Consider the following 19,130-nt stretch of genomic DNA (forward strand, 5'->3'; position numbering starts at 1 on the left):
TCTGAATGTTAATGTTAATATTGTGAATGGCAATAGGTGGCTCCAAACCGGCAGTATTAAATCACTACTTTTGATGTAGCAGAAAGATAAAGGATTCTACAAAAGATTACAGTTTGAACAGATTTATTTTCTTTAAATTATCTGTACAGCTACAGTAAATTCTAGAACCCTTAAAACAAAACTTCAGTTGAGAAGAAGATAGAGGATATTGGTTGGTCAGCAGCATCATCAGCAGTAACCATTGGAGCTGTGGAGAAGATTAGTAGAATTTTTTTAGCCACTTGTGTACACACAATTTCATTTTCCAACAGAGATAAACATATTGTGGCAACAAACAAGAAACTTACCAACTGTATGACTGGAACCAGCCACAGGGGAATGAGGATGTGGCAACATGACATATCCAATCAGCCATTAATAAATGGGTGATTGATCCTTTATCCCCTCACAGGAAAACAGCTGTTATCTTTTCACTGTAAACAGACCTTAAAATCAGCCAGGACATTGAACTGCAGCAGGCTGGTACATGTAGCAGCTAGCCAGCTAAGTGAGCTAACACAAGCACCGACATGTTTTTCGGCTAAACGTTCATCTGGTAAACATAACATTAATTAGCCTTACCTTGTCCTTGTTTTTTTTCATCCTCGACCTTCTTCTTTTTCCTATTTTCTGCACCTGACGGATATATCCTTTTGGACATCGTCACTGTCCAAAAGCCAATCACCTCCTCGCAAATCGCGATCTCAGTGAGTGAGGGAGGGAGGGGGTGGTGCGCGCTCGTTACCGGACAACGGCCACAGTCTGCGTTACGTTTACGTCAGAGCGATAGATATATCTGGTGTCACGGTCATTGTTGCCAAAAAAAAAAAAAAAAAAAAAAAAACGGTCATTGTTGCCAGTTGGGTCAAGGGTTACACTTTGTCAGAGAGGGTTAGACAAATGATTGAGCAAAGTTTGGGGGCCCCCTAGTGGCTGCGGGGCCCTAAGCAGCTGCTTAGTTCGCTTATAGGGAGGGCCGGCTCTGGCGCTATCACACCTGTAACACTGACATGTTGAGCTGCTGCTGCTGCTGCTGCCGTCCATCATCAAAGGTCTTCAACAGGAGGTCCGTGACCCCTAGGGGGTCCGCGGAGGTACTCCAGGGGGGTCCTGGAAGTTTTGGTTGATTAGAAAATGTTTAATATCTTTTAGTTTCCACATTTATGTTTCAAATAGAAATGTCAGTTTAGCTTGTCTGCAGGATTATCATGCAGTTGACAGACATTGACTGCGTTTACATGAATTTCAGTATCCCGGTTTTGATCGGGGTTGTTAAAGCAGAAGTAAGCGATCCGGTGGTTTTGTCTAACTTCTTGTCAGCAGATGGAGTTAGCATCTATGGCAATGGGGCCAATTTGCCAAAATGTTGAACTATCCCTTTAACTCGATCTGTCTGGCCGAGAGATGAGGAAAAAATGAGCTGATGATAATAAAATAAAATTCAGAAAATCCGTAACCGGAAGTGGCCAGATTTTGATGGATTTCAAAATCTGGTCACTTCCGGTTTAGACAGCCATTTTGAATTTTGAAAATGTCAGAAATGGACATGGATCATCAATAACCCCTAAAACCACTCCAATATTGCCCAGATCAGCCAAGTCAATTTTGTTGAAATATTGCCCATATAGGCAGTTATGCTAATTTATGCTAATTATGTATGTTATGCTAATTGCCCAATATATATAAGTTAGCATCCGGCAGTTTCTGAATACTGGGGACCCATACTATATATTTCTAACATAAAACTTTGGGGTACTCAACATTTCTGGGTTCACAATGGGGCCCTATGGGCTGGCAAGTAGACTACTGTGAGCACAGTTCAGTACACGGATGCAGCTCATCTCGGGTTTTCAGAATAAAATGATGCCTGACACTGAACAAGCTGTGATTGAATTACTTTTATAAATATATTTATATCCTAATAACCTGTGAGAGGAAGACATGAGTAATAAACCTGATTCATATCAGAGAAGATGTTTGAAGCCAACTAACTGAACATGTGAAGCCTGTTGACTGTGTGCAGCTGAGACGTGACATGGAGTTGTGTAATAAAGACACACAGTTAGCTGACAACTAGTTTTATTCAGTGAATGAGGACACAACATTTGAAGCTTTTAAACACATCTGTATAGGTGTGTTCAAATAGAATCTCAGAGGCTGCAGCCCTTCCTGTTTATATAACAGTTGTTTGTGATTAATGGTTGTGGTGACAATCAGGCTGAGTCTGGGAAAACAGAAAGTGAAAAGAGAAAGCAAGATTTTTTTTATTTTTTTTTAATGGGACAGATTATATAGTAGGCCTATTACTGAGCAGCTCTACTTTTAAATCAAGTTGAAAATCTTTGGCTAAAATTGATGCATAGAGACAGAACATATATATTTGAGCAGAGATTTAAAAGGCCACAACAGGTTTCATTAATGTAATACAAATACAGTAAGGAAACATATTCGTGCAGTGCTTAGCTTTACTGTGATGTACTCGATACAATATTTGAGATCACTTACTACTGAAATGTTTCCAGTTGCAGCTCTAGTTCCAAATCTAGTTGAAGCTCTAAAACAACTTGAATTCAATGCCTGTGCCAAATAATTTAAGGCCCATTGTTCTGCCCAATTTTACACCAGTACCAAGAACCTCTGCCTCCAGACATTCCGGACCAACTTTAACTCCAGTGTCTGCTGACAGACCAACTGTAGCCTTCAGGGGACCGTCAGAGACTGAAACACTGGCCAGTTCTGCTCTGGCACAGACACTGAGGGAGGTCTCAGACACTTCAGCTCTGACCTCGACGTTGGCTCCTTTGACTTCAGCATCAAAGGGGCCACATTCAGCTCGAGCGTGGCCCACTCCCGCACGAACATAGACTCCGGCCTTATCAGCACCGCCATATGCCAAAGCACCAGCATAGACGTCATTCACAGTCACCCCAACAGGACGGTCAATGTTCTTAATCCAATCTGCAGAAAATAAACAAATAAGTTAAGTCAGTTTTCTGTTTCAAGAAGTTCTCACTGAATAACTGTAGCGTTCAAAGCTTCTTCACCTGCTGAATCATATGCAACTGAAGCCGCAAATCTAGACCTGGGAGGATGAGCAGGGGCTCGGGCACTGGCCAGATTTGCTCGGGCGTAGGCAATGGCACTGGCATGGACTCTGGCTCTGGCTCGGTCTCTGGCTCTGGGTCGGTTAACCCCTCTGAGATAGTCAGACGTGTCTTCGTCAGTGTCTTCATCAGTGTCTTCGCTGTCTACGCCAGTGACGTTGGGTTCTCTGGCTTCAGCGCCAAAGATGCTCCATTTATCTTCAGTAAGGCCCGCTCCTGCAAACATGTAAGCTCCGACCATGCCATCCTTTTTAAATGTCCCAGTGCCTGCATAGAGGCCTGTATCAAGTGCTTGACCTGCAGAAAATAAGCAAATGAGCAAATGAGCAAGTAAGATTCCTGTTTTGTGAACTTCTCACTTAACTGTAATTTTCAAAACTTCAGATTAAATTTAATCTTTTAGAATTGATAATGTATAATGTAGAAAATCCCCATCTCCTTCCACCTCCCTCCTTCCACCTCAACTCCTTCCCCTTACATCCCCGGAGGGCGGAGCTCGGAGGCTGATTTAGGCAGGTAGCTCACCTGTGGCGAGCCCTTTCTGCTCTGGGGAACAAAGGAGCTGCTGCCTAGTCCTCCTCCTCCCCAACTCCCTGATTGTTGAGCTGCGTGATTGATGTAAGTTGTTCAGTTAAGTCCCACACACTCTTTGTTTATGTTATAGTTAATTAAACCATATTGTTGCTACCTCTTTTACTGTTTATTAAGTTTGAGTTAGAGTTAGGTTTACCAAGATTGAGTACTTGTTGACTTGAATACTTGAGTTTTGTGGGCTAACCTTTTCTGTTCTTTCATTCTTCTTTTCATCAGACTTAACCAACCAAACAATAAATGAGATGAATTGGACCTTCTGTGTTTGTGCCATTGTTTCAAACCACAACTCACTGCGTTGGTCTACAATAATCCGGAACCAGCCTAGTCCCACACCCAGTCATATTTTACATATAATGTCACATGATACGCTGGCATACATCGGGAAAACCACCAGGAAACTGAAACAGAGAATCAGTGAACACAAACGCACAATCCGCAGAAACGATCGGGAGTATCCTGTAATGGGATAGGATGAATTGCGTTAAGATTGCTTGTATTGTCTAAAACTGTTGCTTATTGTTCTCCTCTTTGTCTATATTTTCTCTTGGAGAGAGACCACTGCCTGTACTTTTCCCTGACGTCTCAGTGCTTTTGCGTGATTTTGTAGAAAAAAATCTGTTTGATTGGGAGTTGGTGCATCACACAGCCACTCCCTGTGTAAAGATGGCTCTTGGCCACTACTGAATGTTTGCCTGAAGAAGGTCCAGACCGAAACGTTGCAATAAATATTCTCTTAGTTTCTTAGTGTGCAGGAGTCCACCTCTTCTCAGAATTGATAATGTTGACATATAAATATTCACATTTGTCTATGTTAGGTAGAGGTTTACAAAATGTATCTGCCCTCAGAAGTCCTTAATATATAATAATGTTCTTTTAAAGACAACATGCAGCTCTTCACACAGGACATTCAGACCTTCATATATTGTAGTGGTGTTTTCCTACCTGACATCTTGAAGACAAGTTGTTTTCTCTGAAAGAGAGACAGTAGCTGTCAGTTACCACTGCAATTACAATACTAACCTTAACCCTAACCCCTGGTAATGGCCTACTATAAAGAATCTAGAGCAAAATTCTATTTAATATAACATTATGATCAAATAATATTTCAATATTTTCTACTGCAATAGATTCTTCTATGTGACAAAAAGAAGGATACAGTATAAAATACTATCACACAAAAAGGCATTTACATTTTAGACAGGTTTAGATGACTTACCTTCTTTCAGGTTGTGCTGTTAAGTTTTAGTTTTGTCTTCTTTTCTCCTGGGTTGCTTCACCTTCTACTTTTCTCCAGCTTCTGACTGTGCCAGACGTTGTTTGCAGTGTTTACTCATGCCAGTTTCGTTCTCAGTCACTGAACAGGAAGCAAGATTTAAAGAAACCCTGAGGAGTTTACATTTGGTTATAAAAGAGTCTCATATTAATGTGGATGAATATGTCTTGATCAGAGAAAACATTCTTGGCAAATGTTTTCTCTTTCGTCCGTCAGAATTTCACAGTGCAAAAACCATAACTCATCGTAGTCCCTTTAAAAAAGGAAAATGCTTTTTGCAAAACTAAACAAAATTCCTGTTTAGCACTTGTAGTAAAAAATTAAAAATATAAACAAAAATACAGAGTAAATGAAAGAGCAAATACAGGATAACATTGTTCATACCGACACTTTAGAGGGAAAACTATGACTGGACATGTTCAAAGAAGCAGTGAGGTAAAACATGAGATAACATGAGAACATGATGAACGGTCAGATAGAGCAGACTGGATGAAGAGAGCAGCAGATGAAAGTTGACCTGGACTATCTCCCTTCAGGACACTTGGATTGCAGTGGACGAGCAGTGTGGAGGAATATTAAATTGTTGTTGTGTAGTTTTATGGACGTTTTTGTGTCGGGCCATATTACTCTCATTAAGTTTTCATTGGACTATGAATTTCATTTTTTGGTGAACTATTCCTTTAACAGGAGCTGACGAAGGCAGCTTCTGAATGAATGAGTGAGTTCAGCTGTGGTAGCCTATATCTGCCAACGATGGACACTGAGTCAAAAGTTTATAAAATAATTTTGGTTAATAAATTGATTCCATGTTTTCTTTTTACTTTGTTATGCTTTCATTTCAATCAGAGTATACAATAAGACATTAAACTACAAAGTTTTCAATAAAACGCTAGGAAAAATCAGGGACTAAACCTAAACTTGTACAAGATGTATGTAGCCTGTTGACTTAATAAAAACATAGTTAGCTGTTAACAAGTTTTATTCAGTGAAGACACTTTTACTCGAACGATGGAAACTTTTAACCACTGTTAGTCCCGATTCTTTGTATTGGAAGCCCAAGAACAAACCAGAGAAGTATTTCGTACAAAAGTAGTAGAGTTTACTCAGGTCACAGATAAAGTACATCAGCGCTGGACTCAGAGTGACAGAGCTCTCGCAGGATCTCGGCCAGGAGTGAGTCCAGATTTCAGGAAATAGGTCACATTTATCTTCTTGGGCTGGGCCTGCCCCGTACAGAGGTTGTATGTTCTCAGCATGTTCTCAGAATGTGATAAGCAACATGACGTGTGTGTTGTTGTTCAGGCATGTATCTAATGCAACAGACCTAACTGACAGATTAAGAGAACTCAGCAGTTACATTATGTCCTTGGTTATCAGGCGAGGGTCACACTATCTGGCTTCATGTTCACACACATCAGGTTATGTGCGTTCAAGTACTAAATTGGAACACATGATATGTCGAAACATACATGACGTCATTGAAGTATAAAAACAAAGTAACGTCCCAGAACATGTCCAATTGTAACAATACATCTACTGTTGGCGTATGTGCTCTCAATTGTAAAGCTCTTGTTTTGCAGGACACATGAAATGCTCATGTTGTTATGAGGGGCAGTACAATAAAACCCAGGAAAAGGGGGTAAATTCCACAGCGGATGCAGACCTTCCTGTTTGTGTTCACAGATGTGGTGATACAGCTCTGAGTCAAAGGGAAAGTGAAAGAGAAAGTAAAGTAACACAACATGCAGATCTTGGCCTTCATATATTGATTGATTGATTGATTGATTGATTGATTGATTGATTGATTGATTGATTGATTGATTGATTGATTGATTGATTGATTGATTGATTGATTGATTGATTGATTGATTGATTGATTGATTGATTGATTGATTGTATTTATTTCAAACCAAACAAAATTCATATCTCACATACAACACAAAAACATCCACGGCCACGGGACACCATATAACCAAATATCGAACAGGACAAACAACAACAACAGTCACTAACAACAACTAACACTGTTTGAAAAGGGGATGGAAGAAGCAGAGCTTATCAGATTCCAACCCCAGACAACATTAACACAACCAAAACACAAGGTCACTCTCCAAAGCCCCTCCTCCCCACAATCATCACATCAGTTTACATCATTTAGCTATCTCTCCTCTCTGCTGTACATTTCAAACACTCATTTTCTAAACTTACTTTTAAATTGATGAACACTTTTGCTGAGTTTAATCTCTACATCCAGGCTATTCCATAGAATAACTCCTCCGACAGAAATACACATACTTTTTTAAGAGTCGATCTTACACTTTGTTGTTGCAATTTGAGTTTTCCTCTTAATACCCAGGGGGCAAAATCCCAGTTTTTTGAAAAACGGACACGGAGCGTTGTAAAAGGTTTGACACCAGAAATGATATCTAGGAACTTCAAGGATTAAAACCTGGTGGACAACCCGGTCAACTAGCTGCTGGAAAGCTACAGGGGCCAAAACCCCTTTCTTGGGTCATTTTGCTGGTGAAATGATGTAAATGCAAATATTTAGGTACTACAATGGCATAAATAGTCATACAACTATAACATTTGGCAGAGAGTATCTTGACACATAGGGGGAGGCATGAAAAAAAGATTCTAGGGTTTGTTGCAACTCGATTTTAAGATATCACCCTCAACATCCCAAAAAAGACAAAAGAAAGTACTGTTCGCCTGACAAATTCTCATGAAAATTATTATTTTTCAGCACTTTATGGAGAATATCTATGCTTAACATGAAAATTTCCTTAATTCATAAGCTTCCATTTGGGTCCAAGATAGCCTTTCTACTAGCTACTGGAAAGCTACAGGCTGTCTCTAAACAATGCAACACCTATTGTGAACAACTCCATGTTAACTGACATGATCAGAAACCATTCTATTTCTCCCCAAAGTGAACAGATAGATAGAGAAGACCGTTGGCCACAGCAAGTGGGGCTTTGGAGATAGAAAGGCAACATGTATGTGCTGATTTTAGTTTTTAAACATAGAAGATAATAATCATTGATAATACAGTGCAAACAATAAATGATCAATCCTCTCAAAAGTTGATTTTGGCACATTCCTGGCAATGAACCTCAGCCGAGGTTTCTGACCTGCTGCAAATACCCCATACGCATTGTTAGCCTTGGCTAGCCTCCATTAGCGTAGTGATTATTGTAACTGTGTGAGGCAAAAATGTGTAGCAAGGTTTAAAAAAGTATACAAAAATACCAACAACAGCACTAACAACAGGATTTTTCACCATAACTGCTTAAATCATGATTTAATTGCAACTCCTAACAGTTTATAAAGTGTCCCAATATAGCTGAAAACAGTGCTAAAAATGCTAGTTGACAAAAAAAACAATGTGTATTTGACAAATATTTTTATCAAAACCATAAGACTTCATTAAACACTTCATAAAAATACAATTTTGCAGATTCTTAAATTGTTTGTTTTTTGTCCAGAACCCTATTATGCAAAAATTAAATTCCGCATGCCACTGCACTTTTCGCTTGAACTTCCCTCTACTCCTGAGTCTCTGTAGATGTGCATGAATGAGGAAGACTGAGGACCATGGATGTATTATATTAACTGAGGACAGTCACGGTGAAACAACCGTTAGCTTTATTAGCCCAGAATGAACAACAACCGCGCGTACCCAGCATTCCCCGCGCCCCTGACGTCATCACGCTGTAGCAGTAACATAGCAACTGTCAACACAACTACATCCCCCTTCTTAAGTTATATGTCAACGAAGCACATAATAAAATAGCACAGGCTTGCATATAAAGAAACCCCAAGCATTTATAGAATGAGCATGGGTTATGCATATAATGTGTAAATGCAGAACATATCTGTTGTCCACCCCCCCCCCCCCCAGAACAGGCTGCAACATGAGGGGGGGGGGGGGGGGGGGGGGGGGGGTCATTGGGCCCCTGCGTCCCATCGTGCCCCACTAACTTGCATGAATGAGTTTGGGACATTTGCACACCTGCTGCTTTCGGTATAACTGTTTGAAATGTGAAAGGGCTAGGAATTTACTTTTGGTGTCTATTTGTATATATCTATACATGTATAGTAAAATAATGAATGAAACACAAACACTTTTTCAATAATAAAGCCTAATGTCAAAAATGACCCAACGTGCCCCGCTCTCCCCTATTGAAAAACGGGTCATGGCGATCATAAAAAACTGTAACAGCAGAGTTACAGGGATCAGAGCAGCCGAGTCGACCGCTGAAGGAGAGAGTCTCTGTCCTCTGACGCCCCCTGCTGGCCACACACTGATGGATAACATCAAAGGTAGGTGTATACACCATTATAACATAAATATATTGTGGAAAAGTAGAGTTCTATGGAAACAAAAACTCAGCAGAGACTAATTCTGGATTTTGTAGGAGCTGCTGTGCCCCGTACACCACAGGACTACAGGAGGAAAGCTGTTTAGATAGATAGATAGATAGATAGATAGATAGATAGATAGATAGATAGATAGATAGATAGATAGATAGATAGATAGATAGATAGATAGATAACTTCACTTATGCTGTCAAAGTTTCTATTTCCATAACAGTTATTGTAAACTATAACACTGTAAAAAATTAGTGTGTAGAACAACCTATCACTAAAGATTTGTGTAGCAGATAACATCTGTGGTGATTTTTAACAGAATTAACTAGAATTTGTATCCACAAACACGCTGTCCCAAAGCATGCTGGGAAACTCCTCCCACCTGCACCTGATATAAAAAAAGGAAAATGGAGAAAAAAAGAAATGGTTATTTTGTAAAGCTTAAACAGATCGTATGTTTTAATTCAGTCAGATATAGAGGAAATTGATGTTTATAAGCAGAAGGTTCCAGAAAATGTGGCTTCTTGACTAAAAATGTAGATTTGTGTATGTGAAGTTTGGTTAATATAATTAACAACTTGATCAAGTAATACCGGAAATTTAGTTCCTTAAAGGAATAGTTCAGCAAAAAATGAAATTCAGTCATTATTCTATTCTATTCAATTCAATTCAATTCAATTCACTTTATTTGAGGTGGGACAGTGCATGTTCATGAACGAAACATAAAAGCCGGATTGTAGCCACAGGCTAATTTCCATCCGTTGTCCCATACATAGATGTTCCCTGGTACAAATACAGTAACAATAAATAAAAACAAAAGCATGTTATAAAATAGCAGCATTCAGTTTACAGTACAGTAGAATAATAATAATACAGATTCACTACCGTAGTACGAAAGTGCAACCGTGTCAGGGGATAAAGTGCTTATAATTATATATTATATATTTACTGGAAACTACCTCATTTAGGACATTTTTACAGCATAAACAGTCCTGTGTTGAGGAGTTCAGGCTCAGGTTGATGGAACGGAAAGTCGGAGCGCTCGAATTCAGAGAAGATGTTTGAAGCCAACTTACTGACTTGTGTCCAGCTGAGACATGACATGGAGTTGTGACAACAAGTTTTATTCAGTGAATGAGGACACAACATTTGAAGCTTTTAAACACATCTGTAAAATAGAAGTAGCAGCAGAATTTTTTTTTTTTTTTCAAATGGGACAGTACATAGTAATAAACATTAATTCTCTTGTCCCATTGGCAGCTCGGTGTTGGATAAAATACGTTACAGTATATAACATATAGATGAAACATGCATCAACTCAACAGAAAAGAGAAGCAGTAACTCATTTGATTCATCCCCTAATACTGATCATATATAGTATAACTGACATGATTTCCAGTTGCAGCTCTACTTTTAAATCAAGTTGAATATCTTTGTCTTAAAGGGACAACGAGGAGTTTCTATTTGGTTATAAAAAAGTCTCATATTAATGTGGATGAATCTCCGTTACCACTTGTTAATGGCTCCATTTTAGATAAATCTATGGTTTTGTCTCTATGGTTATTTTGTTATTATTAGTGGTGGTGGAAATGCTGGTCGAGCCGACCAGCGTTTCTTTACTTTCGGTTTCGTGGCGAGTCATGAGAATAACGCCGCCGAATCTCCGTTTATGGTGGGAACTACGACGGTATGTGATCGTCTTCCAACCTCTGACTTTAATTCTTGATGAATGAAAACATGAGTCTGTCTTGCGCCGGTCAAAGAATTTCACGGTGCGGAGGCTCATAAATGTAGAGTGGAAACACTTCGCTTTAACAAAACTCCTCGTTGTCCCTTTAAATTGATGCATTGAGACAGAACATATATATTTCAGCGGAGACTTAAAAGGCCACAACAGGTTTCATTAATGTAATTACAACATTTACATTTACAAATACAATGAAAACATATTCATGCAGTGCTTAGCTTTACTGTGATGTACTCAATACAATACTTGAGATCACTTAATACTGAAATGTTTCCAGTTGCAGCTCTAGTTCCAAATCTAGTTGAAGCTCTAAACCAGTGGTTCTCAACTGGTGGGTCGGGACCCAAAAGTGAGTCGCGGACCCGTTCTGGATGGGTCGCGGACAGCTGGTCAAAAAAGTAGGACTGAGCATGCGCGAGTGAGTGAGCAAACAAATGGATTAAAACGTTAAAAGTCCATTTACAGCTTTTCCCCTCACATTACTGAAAGAAGAACAAGTAGGTGTCCTAAAAAGGAGCGCATTCAACTACTTGGTAAACCACGGACGACGTGCTGGGTGAGCGTTACCGCACAACAAACAAACAAACAAACAAACAAACAAAAGATGCCAGAGACAATTGTCAGCCTCGGTGCCAAACTGTCTGATCTGACTTCTAACGTGGATAAGTTAGTTGACCTGACCACCGCCAATAACATACTGCTCAACACTGTGGTCAAAAGAGTGGAAACTCTCGAGACAAAAGTTGAAACTAATGCGGGGGCACTACATGATACTGAAGTCCAATTGATTGCTCAGGACAAGCGCATCACACATTTGGAAAACAAGCTGAAGCAAGCCCTGGGGCCTCATTTATCATTGTGGATACACCTTTTTTTACGCCATTTTCCCCCCGTTTTGTGCGTACGCACTTTTCTCCGCCAAATTTGGGATCTATCAAGCCAAAACCTGACGGGGAAAAGTGCGGACATTTACACCCATTTTGACCCTGGCGTACGCCTTTTTTGAGGAAGAGGAGGAATTGGCGACACCGTTGCTGAGTCAGAGAACTGCAGTGTGAGAGGGAGAGATGAGCGGAGTACATTTAGAAGAGCACAGTAGGATTTTTTGAAGTAATTGTGGTAGTGGTGGACCGTTGATGCTGGCAATCCAACCCGCTCTATAATAACACTAGGCTTTATGTCAATTGATAAACAGAGCGGATTGTGGATTTTGCTTTTTTGATTAGGCTATGTGTGACGTCCGACAAGGATCAAACCATCCAAGTTTAAAAACACATCGGCAGCAGCGCACACTGATCTGCAGCTACTGAGACTGTTATTATTCTGTCACCTGAGTTAACGAGGTTCACGTGAGTTTGGAGCTGACGAGAGGAGAGAATAAAGAGCGAGACAACGCGGCTCTGAGGAGGAACTGTGAAGGACTCAGCTGTAATGGAAAATGACCTAAACCGAGTCCAGTAGAGCTGTAACTGTGTAGTGGGAAGGCCTGCAAAGTAATGGTAACTATCGTCCTGCTTCCTACATTGTTTTAACATCTAGGTAAAAAAAAAAAAAAAAAAAAAAAAAAAGATTTTCTAGGATAAACGGGCAGATTACATAAGATTCTTCTTCTTTCTGCTCCCTTTTGTTGAGATTTGGGAGGTTTTTGTTTTTATTGTAGCTTATTAAAATGCAAGATCATTTTTCTGACTGAGTTATTGCCCGTGTATCTGCTTTCGGAGAAGCGGAGAAGTTCCGCTTCTTTCCCCCGTCCTCCGCCCGTTGTCTCCGTTGTCACTTTGTTGTCACTTGTTGCTGCGCCACAGAGAGCACATGGCTAATTAAATATGCACGTGCTGACCATATATAGTTGTATATAGGCGTTCCGGGGGTGGAGTAAGAGGTGTGTTCATGTGTGCACCATTCTTGAGTCCTGTGTGATTTATTGCGGAGAGTTGTGAGTACGCACAGTTTGATTGATCTGAAAAAGGTGTAAATATTTAGGGTGTACGCCATTTTCGTCTTTTCTCCGTACGCAAATATTTAGTAGCAGTTTTACACCCTCTTTGATAAATGAGGCCCCTGGACGTGATTGACCAGCTTGAGAATCGACATCGCCAAAATAACCTGAGGTTGCTGAATGTGCCAGAGAAGGAACAAAGTGGCATGACAATGATTGATTTTTTGGTCAAAACCTTTATGGAGAAATGGAAATTGCCGCTTGTTGCAGACGACTTTGAAAGAGCGCACCGCATGGGGCCAGTCAGAGATAATCAGAAACACCCGCGGGCCATCATCTTCAAGCTACACCATTTCCAGAAGAAACAGCAAATTATCAACGTGTGCAAGACGAGCCCAGAAGACTGCGATCTCAGGGTGGTACCAGATATATCGGTACAACTTCAGGCGAGGAGATCCGAGTTCTGGCCGCTGAGGAAACAACTGCATCAGCTGAAACTTAAGACTTACTTTCGGCCCCTTTATTATTTGTGTTAGCACTGGAGCCCTTAGCCCAAAAAGTACGCCAGTCTACTAATATAATTCCTATTACGATAAAGTCCACTAATCATCATATATCGCTGTACGCAGATGATGTACTCCTCTTTATCAGTTAATTAACACAGTCACTTCCTCATGTCTTTAATTTATTCAGGGAGTTTAGCGACCTCTCTGGATATAAGATAAACTGGCAAAAATCAGCACTTTTACCGCTAAAAGATAATGGAGAGGATCTATCTCAACTTAAGGTGCCGATGGTAAATCAATTCAAATATTTAGGAATTGACATTTTTACTAATTTGGAGAGTAGCCTACTGTTGAGAATAATTATACTGTATGTTTAGATAAGATCAGAACCAACTTAGGCAAGTGGATGACAAAACCAATATCATTCGATGGCAGGATCGCAACCAAAAAATGATGGTATTACCTTTAATCAACTTCCTGAGCTCCATGCTTCCTCTGAACCCTCCAAAGGGATTTTGGGATAGACTGCAGAGTCTGATCAGTGAATTTATATGGAATAAAAAAAAAACCAAGAATCAAATTTGCAACACCGCAGAGAGAGAAATTAGCCGGAGGCTGGGGCCTTCCAGATTTTAAAATGTATCATTGGTCATTTGTATTACGTACTATAAAATCATGGTTGGACCCATCAAATCCCACATCTTGGCGCTCTTTGGAAGCAAAGCTAATACATCCATGCAGATTACAGGATCTAATCTATACAGATATTCCTATCAAACAAGTCAGAACACTTTTTGGTCCCATTATTGAAAATGCTCTGGTAACTTGGAGACTGGTGACTCACCAATTGACACCAATTGACCCCTTGCAGCTACGTCACAATTATCACGTGACGCGAGAGGCGACGCCATGACGGACGGCAGAAAGTGCTCAGTGATAATGTACTGTGTATGGTGCCGTCCAACAATGTGGCTCGATCACTTCACACTACAACCTCACAGCATTATCACTTATTTTAAATAGAATATCTACTCATCCGTTGCAATATTCTGTTTGTTTTTTTGTTATTCGCCGTAGAATATCTCAGTTTTCTGTGCTTTTTCCACTGCTAAGGAGCTAACATCAGTCAGTGCCACACTCCCCATACAGCAGCTGCTGCTGTCTTTGCTGCTGCTAACTACAGTTAACGGACCTGGAAATTAAAACCTGGTCCGACCCGTGGGTGTTGAAGACCTGACCCGACGTCTGTATAATTAGTGATCATTCTCTGATTAAAGCCGGCTGAAAAATAAAAGAAAACAGGAAGCCGTCTTCGTTGTAATCGCCGCGATCCGCCGGCGGTAACTACGTTGTGACGGTGCTATGTTTAATACGAGCGTTAGCTGTTGTTAGCCACAGCATGTAGCTCAGCTAGTTAGCTTCAACTGTGTTTACATCGACTATACACTGTAGATAAACAAACTTATAATGGCATCGATAACGTGTCTGTATATCTTAACACTGGTCCTGTTGCTCATGTAACTGTTAACCCCGCTGCCAGTGGCCAGCCCCCGGTTCTTAGCTCTAGCCCAGCAAGGAGTTGGTGCTTGGGACCAGTTTTAAGAACCAATAACCGGTTCTTAAGCGGTGGAAAAGCAAAGAACCGGTGCTAGTCAGGCTCTGGCTCCGAACCAGCACTGGAACCAGCTCAGTGGAAAAGGAGGGGAAACCCTACAACCACGGTATGTCATAAAACTATAACGCGCCCATTGAATTACATTGACGTTCACTGTTCTTTTGCCGTCCATCATGGCGTCCGGAGCTACCGCGAGTGGAACGTGACGTCACGTGCAAGGGGTCAATACAAACAATAAATGGCACTTTCATACTCCAATATTTTATAATCATAATTTATTGATAGGTGGTCGACCAGCAGCTTACCCTATATGGTCAAACAATGGGATTCATATACTTGGACAGTTATTTAATTGTAATGGTCTCCGCACATTCGAAGATTTGAAGGAACAGTATAACTTGTGACGATTTTCTCGCTTTCTATATTTTCAGCTCCGTGCTGCCATGAAGACTTATGGAGTTCCATGGAACTCAGAGTTGCCTAAACATGACCTGGCAAAACAACTGTACAATACCACCAACACCAGGGGAACGGTATCAGCACTGTATGCCCAAATTTTGCAGGCATCTTATAAACCAATGGCAACTCAAATATTTTGGCAGAAAATGTATGCTCTGATTAACTCTGAAATATCATGGGAAACGGTATGGAATAATATCACCCGAGCTTCAAAAAACCCTAATTATCAAACCATACATCTAAAAATTGTTCACAGAGCATATTTTACTCCTAAACTTAGACATGCAATGAAGTTGGAATCATCCCCCTGCTGCCAATTATGTACACAAGGTTGCTTAGGCACCTTTACACACATGTTTTGGGAATGCCCTGGAGTACAGTTGTTTTGGTCACAGGTCACGAAATCCTTATCTAAAATTCTTAATAAGGAGGTTCCATGCTGCCCTGTACTATGTTTGTTGAATGATAATTCTCAGTTTCCTATGTCAACACATGAAAAAAGAGTTTGGATTTCTGGCTTAACGGCTGCTAAGAAAATGTTGGTAGTACGGTGGAAACCACCACACGCTCTGTCATTAGATCATTGGTGGAACCTCCTGATAGACATTCTACAACTAGAGCTTTCTGTTGCACGGTCTCATGGGGCAAAGGACAAAACACTAAAATCTTGGTCAGAAGCTATCACAGTTGTTAAAGGTGTACAGAAATGGCCGTTTGTCCTGTTTGTCGCGCCGAGTTGTCACGAGCTGCAACACGAGTTTACCCGAGTGAGGAAAACGAATTTTGATTGGTCGTTATCGAGCAGGCGGGATATTCAAAGCTTGGGGCGAGCCCGAGCTCCGTGTGTGTGTGCGTGTGTCAGACGTTTGAATGACGGATGACGGATCCAATATCAGTGGCTGGTGAATCGTGTACAGGCTGACGTATAATCCGTGCGCCTGCATTATCCAATACGAAAAAAAAATACACACTTTCATCCTGGATTTACACAAAAATAGAATTTTGCACAAAGTTTGGCCTACAACGTCTGAAAGATGAGTTATTACACTAATTTAATGACCCAGAGTGGGCTCAAATTCTATTTTCTTTTCTGTACACCTTTAAGAAACTTGCCTATGAAAGGGTGGGTTAATGCAGTGGTTCCCAACCTTTTTTGGCTCGTGACCCCATTTTGACATCACAAATATCTGGTGACCCCACGATCCAACCGCCAGCTCAGATATTTTCTATTTATTTGAACTCGATTTATATTCGAGAAAGTGAAAATATAGAATACAGTTGTTTAAGATTGTGTGTGGTGTTTTTAATCATTAAAAGAATAATAATCAGTTAAAAAATATATTTTTATCAGTAATTTTTTTTTTCAATTACTAAACTAGACTAGATTATGGCGACCCCATTTGAATTCCAGGCGACCCCACATGGGGTCCCGACCCCAAGGTTGAGAGACACTGGGTTAATGGGTGGGGGGGAATGCAGATCACTCACCAGGGAGGGAAGAACTTTATTTTGAGTTATGTTTGGTTTTGTTTTGTGTTTATTTTGTTTTGTCTTTCAATTAGGTGCCAATAGGTGATTATGGCTGTGGAGGACTTTGGACTGGGGATTGGGAGCTTGGATGAAATGGGAGTATGTTTGGAGATTTGGACTTGAGTGTGAGAGTGCATGAGTGTGTGAATGTGTCTGATTTGGGGTGGGGGGTGGGGTGGGTGGCCTCTGAGAAGTTAGAACGTGTATGGCACCTTTGTTTTTCGTTTTGTTTGTTGTTGTGATTCTTTTTTTTAATATATATATATATATATGTATGCTTATATGACGTGTGTGTGTTTGTGTGTGTGTATGTGTGACAGTATATGTGTGTATTTATATTTTGCCTCTTCTTTTTGTGTGTGTGTGTGTGCTTTCTTTTTTGTTGCTGTTGTTTTGTTTGTTTGGAACATACAGTCAATAGTAGGGCTATATTGTTTGCCAACAGGAAATATACTTGAATTGTCTGTATGTTCTTATTTTATTTTATTATACTGATTTCCTTTTTTTTTTTTTGCTATATGTTGATATGAAAAATGAATCAAAAATTGTTAACAAAAAAAAAAGTAAATAATATTTAATGCACATCTGATGTTGGACATATCTTTTATTTTGAAATATAACTTATATACACTATGTGTTTTTATGTCTTCATGTATTTTTACTCAGTTGTGATCTGTGTTGTTGTCTGTATTGTCTTGCTGCTGCTCTGTGACATTTTTAAATTTCCTCTCTGGGATTAAATAAAGTATTTCTAATCTAATCTAATTCTAATATTGAAAGGCACACGGGTCACGTGAACACATGCAGTTGTAATGCTCCTCCTCAGTTTCTTATCATTTGCTCCATTTGCTCTGAATGCAAAGATATCAGTTTCTTATTAATGTGGCCTGAATGCAGTGAATCTTGTTTTGTTTTGTGGGTCTTTATTTTGTGCAATTTGATATTTATTCACTTTTGTGAACATGCTCTGAATGCAGAGATGCATTAGAAGTCAAATATATCGTTTTGTTGGTCTCCATTTTGTGCAGTTTGATATTTTTTTATTCACTTCCGTACATGCAGTTGTCATGGTCCTCCTCAGTTTCATTCATGTGCTCTGAAATGCACTTTGCTCAATAAAGAGCAAAATTAGTTTTTAAAGGCTTGGTTTGAATTCTATAAAAATGGGTCGCGACCTGCCACACACATAAAGATTTTATAAATCTCAACCTATTTTTTATCTGTGAGAGACCCCACACATGAAGATAAAAAATCTGTGATTGAACAGTTTTGATCGTGTTGTGTGTGGTGAGCTGCGATATTCCAAACACAGCACACCACACACATCAAGATTTTTCTGAATCTTGACCCTCTGGTCAGAAAACTATATGGATACCAGGGGTGTCGTTGGAGCTACTCTTTCGGGTCTATTTCCGGAATGGACAATGAGAGCGACATCATTTTTTTTTAATGAAAGCGGGACACTTCAGCCTTTACAACGATCCCATCTGTGTGTGTCTGTTGCTCCGGACGCCGAGCAGTCAAGCGGCTGTGAGCGGCGGTCACATGATCGTTTAAACATGGCTGCTCTATTGCCGGTGTAGGTACCAGATTGGCTCGGGGTCCTGCGCTTGCAGATGACGTCACGCATGTCACAAATCGTGATTGGTTGAAGCTCGGAACGTTGGAGGAAACCATGGAAACACAAAATGTTTGTAGTACTGCTAAACAATGTTTAATAAAGTTAGAAAAGTTCGGCTCGTGTCTATGCTCGTGGCTAGCACGAAGCTAACGCTACACGGACGGACACACACACACACACAAACACACACCGTACTACCCTTGTTCTTTGTGTATAATCATTTATGTGTGTGTGTGTGTGTGTTAGTGTTGCTGTCTGTGTTACTGTTAGCTCCGTGTTAGCACTAGCCCAACGTTAGCAGCGCTTAGCAAACACCGCTCTCCGACGAT

General features: G+C 40.3%; 1 protein-coding gene across 1 annotated transcript; it reads right to left on the minus strand.

Annotated features, from left to right (window-relative positions):
* Positions 1-2,355: 2,355 nt before the first annotated feature.
* LOC310984263 (uncharacterized protein) lies at positions 2,356-3,409 on the minus strand. The gene is made up of 2 exons (XM_083969425.1): positions 3,084-3,409; positions 2,356-2,997 (listed from the first exon to the last, which is right to left on the minus strand). The coding sequence occupies exons 1-2, from the start codon at positions 3,382-3,384 to the stop codon at positions 2,594-2,596; spliced, it is 705 nt and encodes a 234-aa protein (XP_083825551.1). The 5' UTR covers positions 3,385-3,409; the 3' UTR covers positions 2,356-2,593.
* Between the last annotated feature and the right edge of the window lie 15,721 nt (positions 3,410-19,130).

Source organism: Trachurus trachurus, assembly GCF_905171665.1.
Source record: "Trachurus trachurus genome assembly, chromosome: 1".
Taxonomy (NCBI): Eukaryota; Metazoa; Chordata; class Actinopteri; order Carangiformes; family Carangidae; genus Trachurus; species Trachurus trachurus.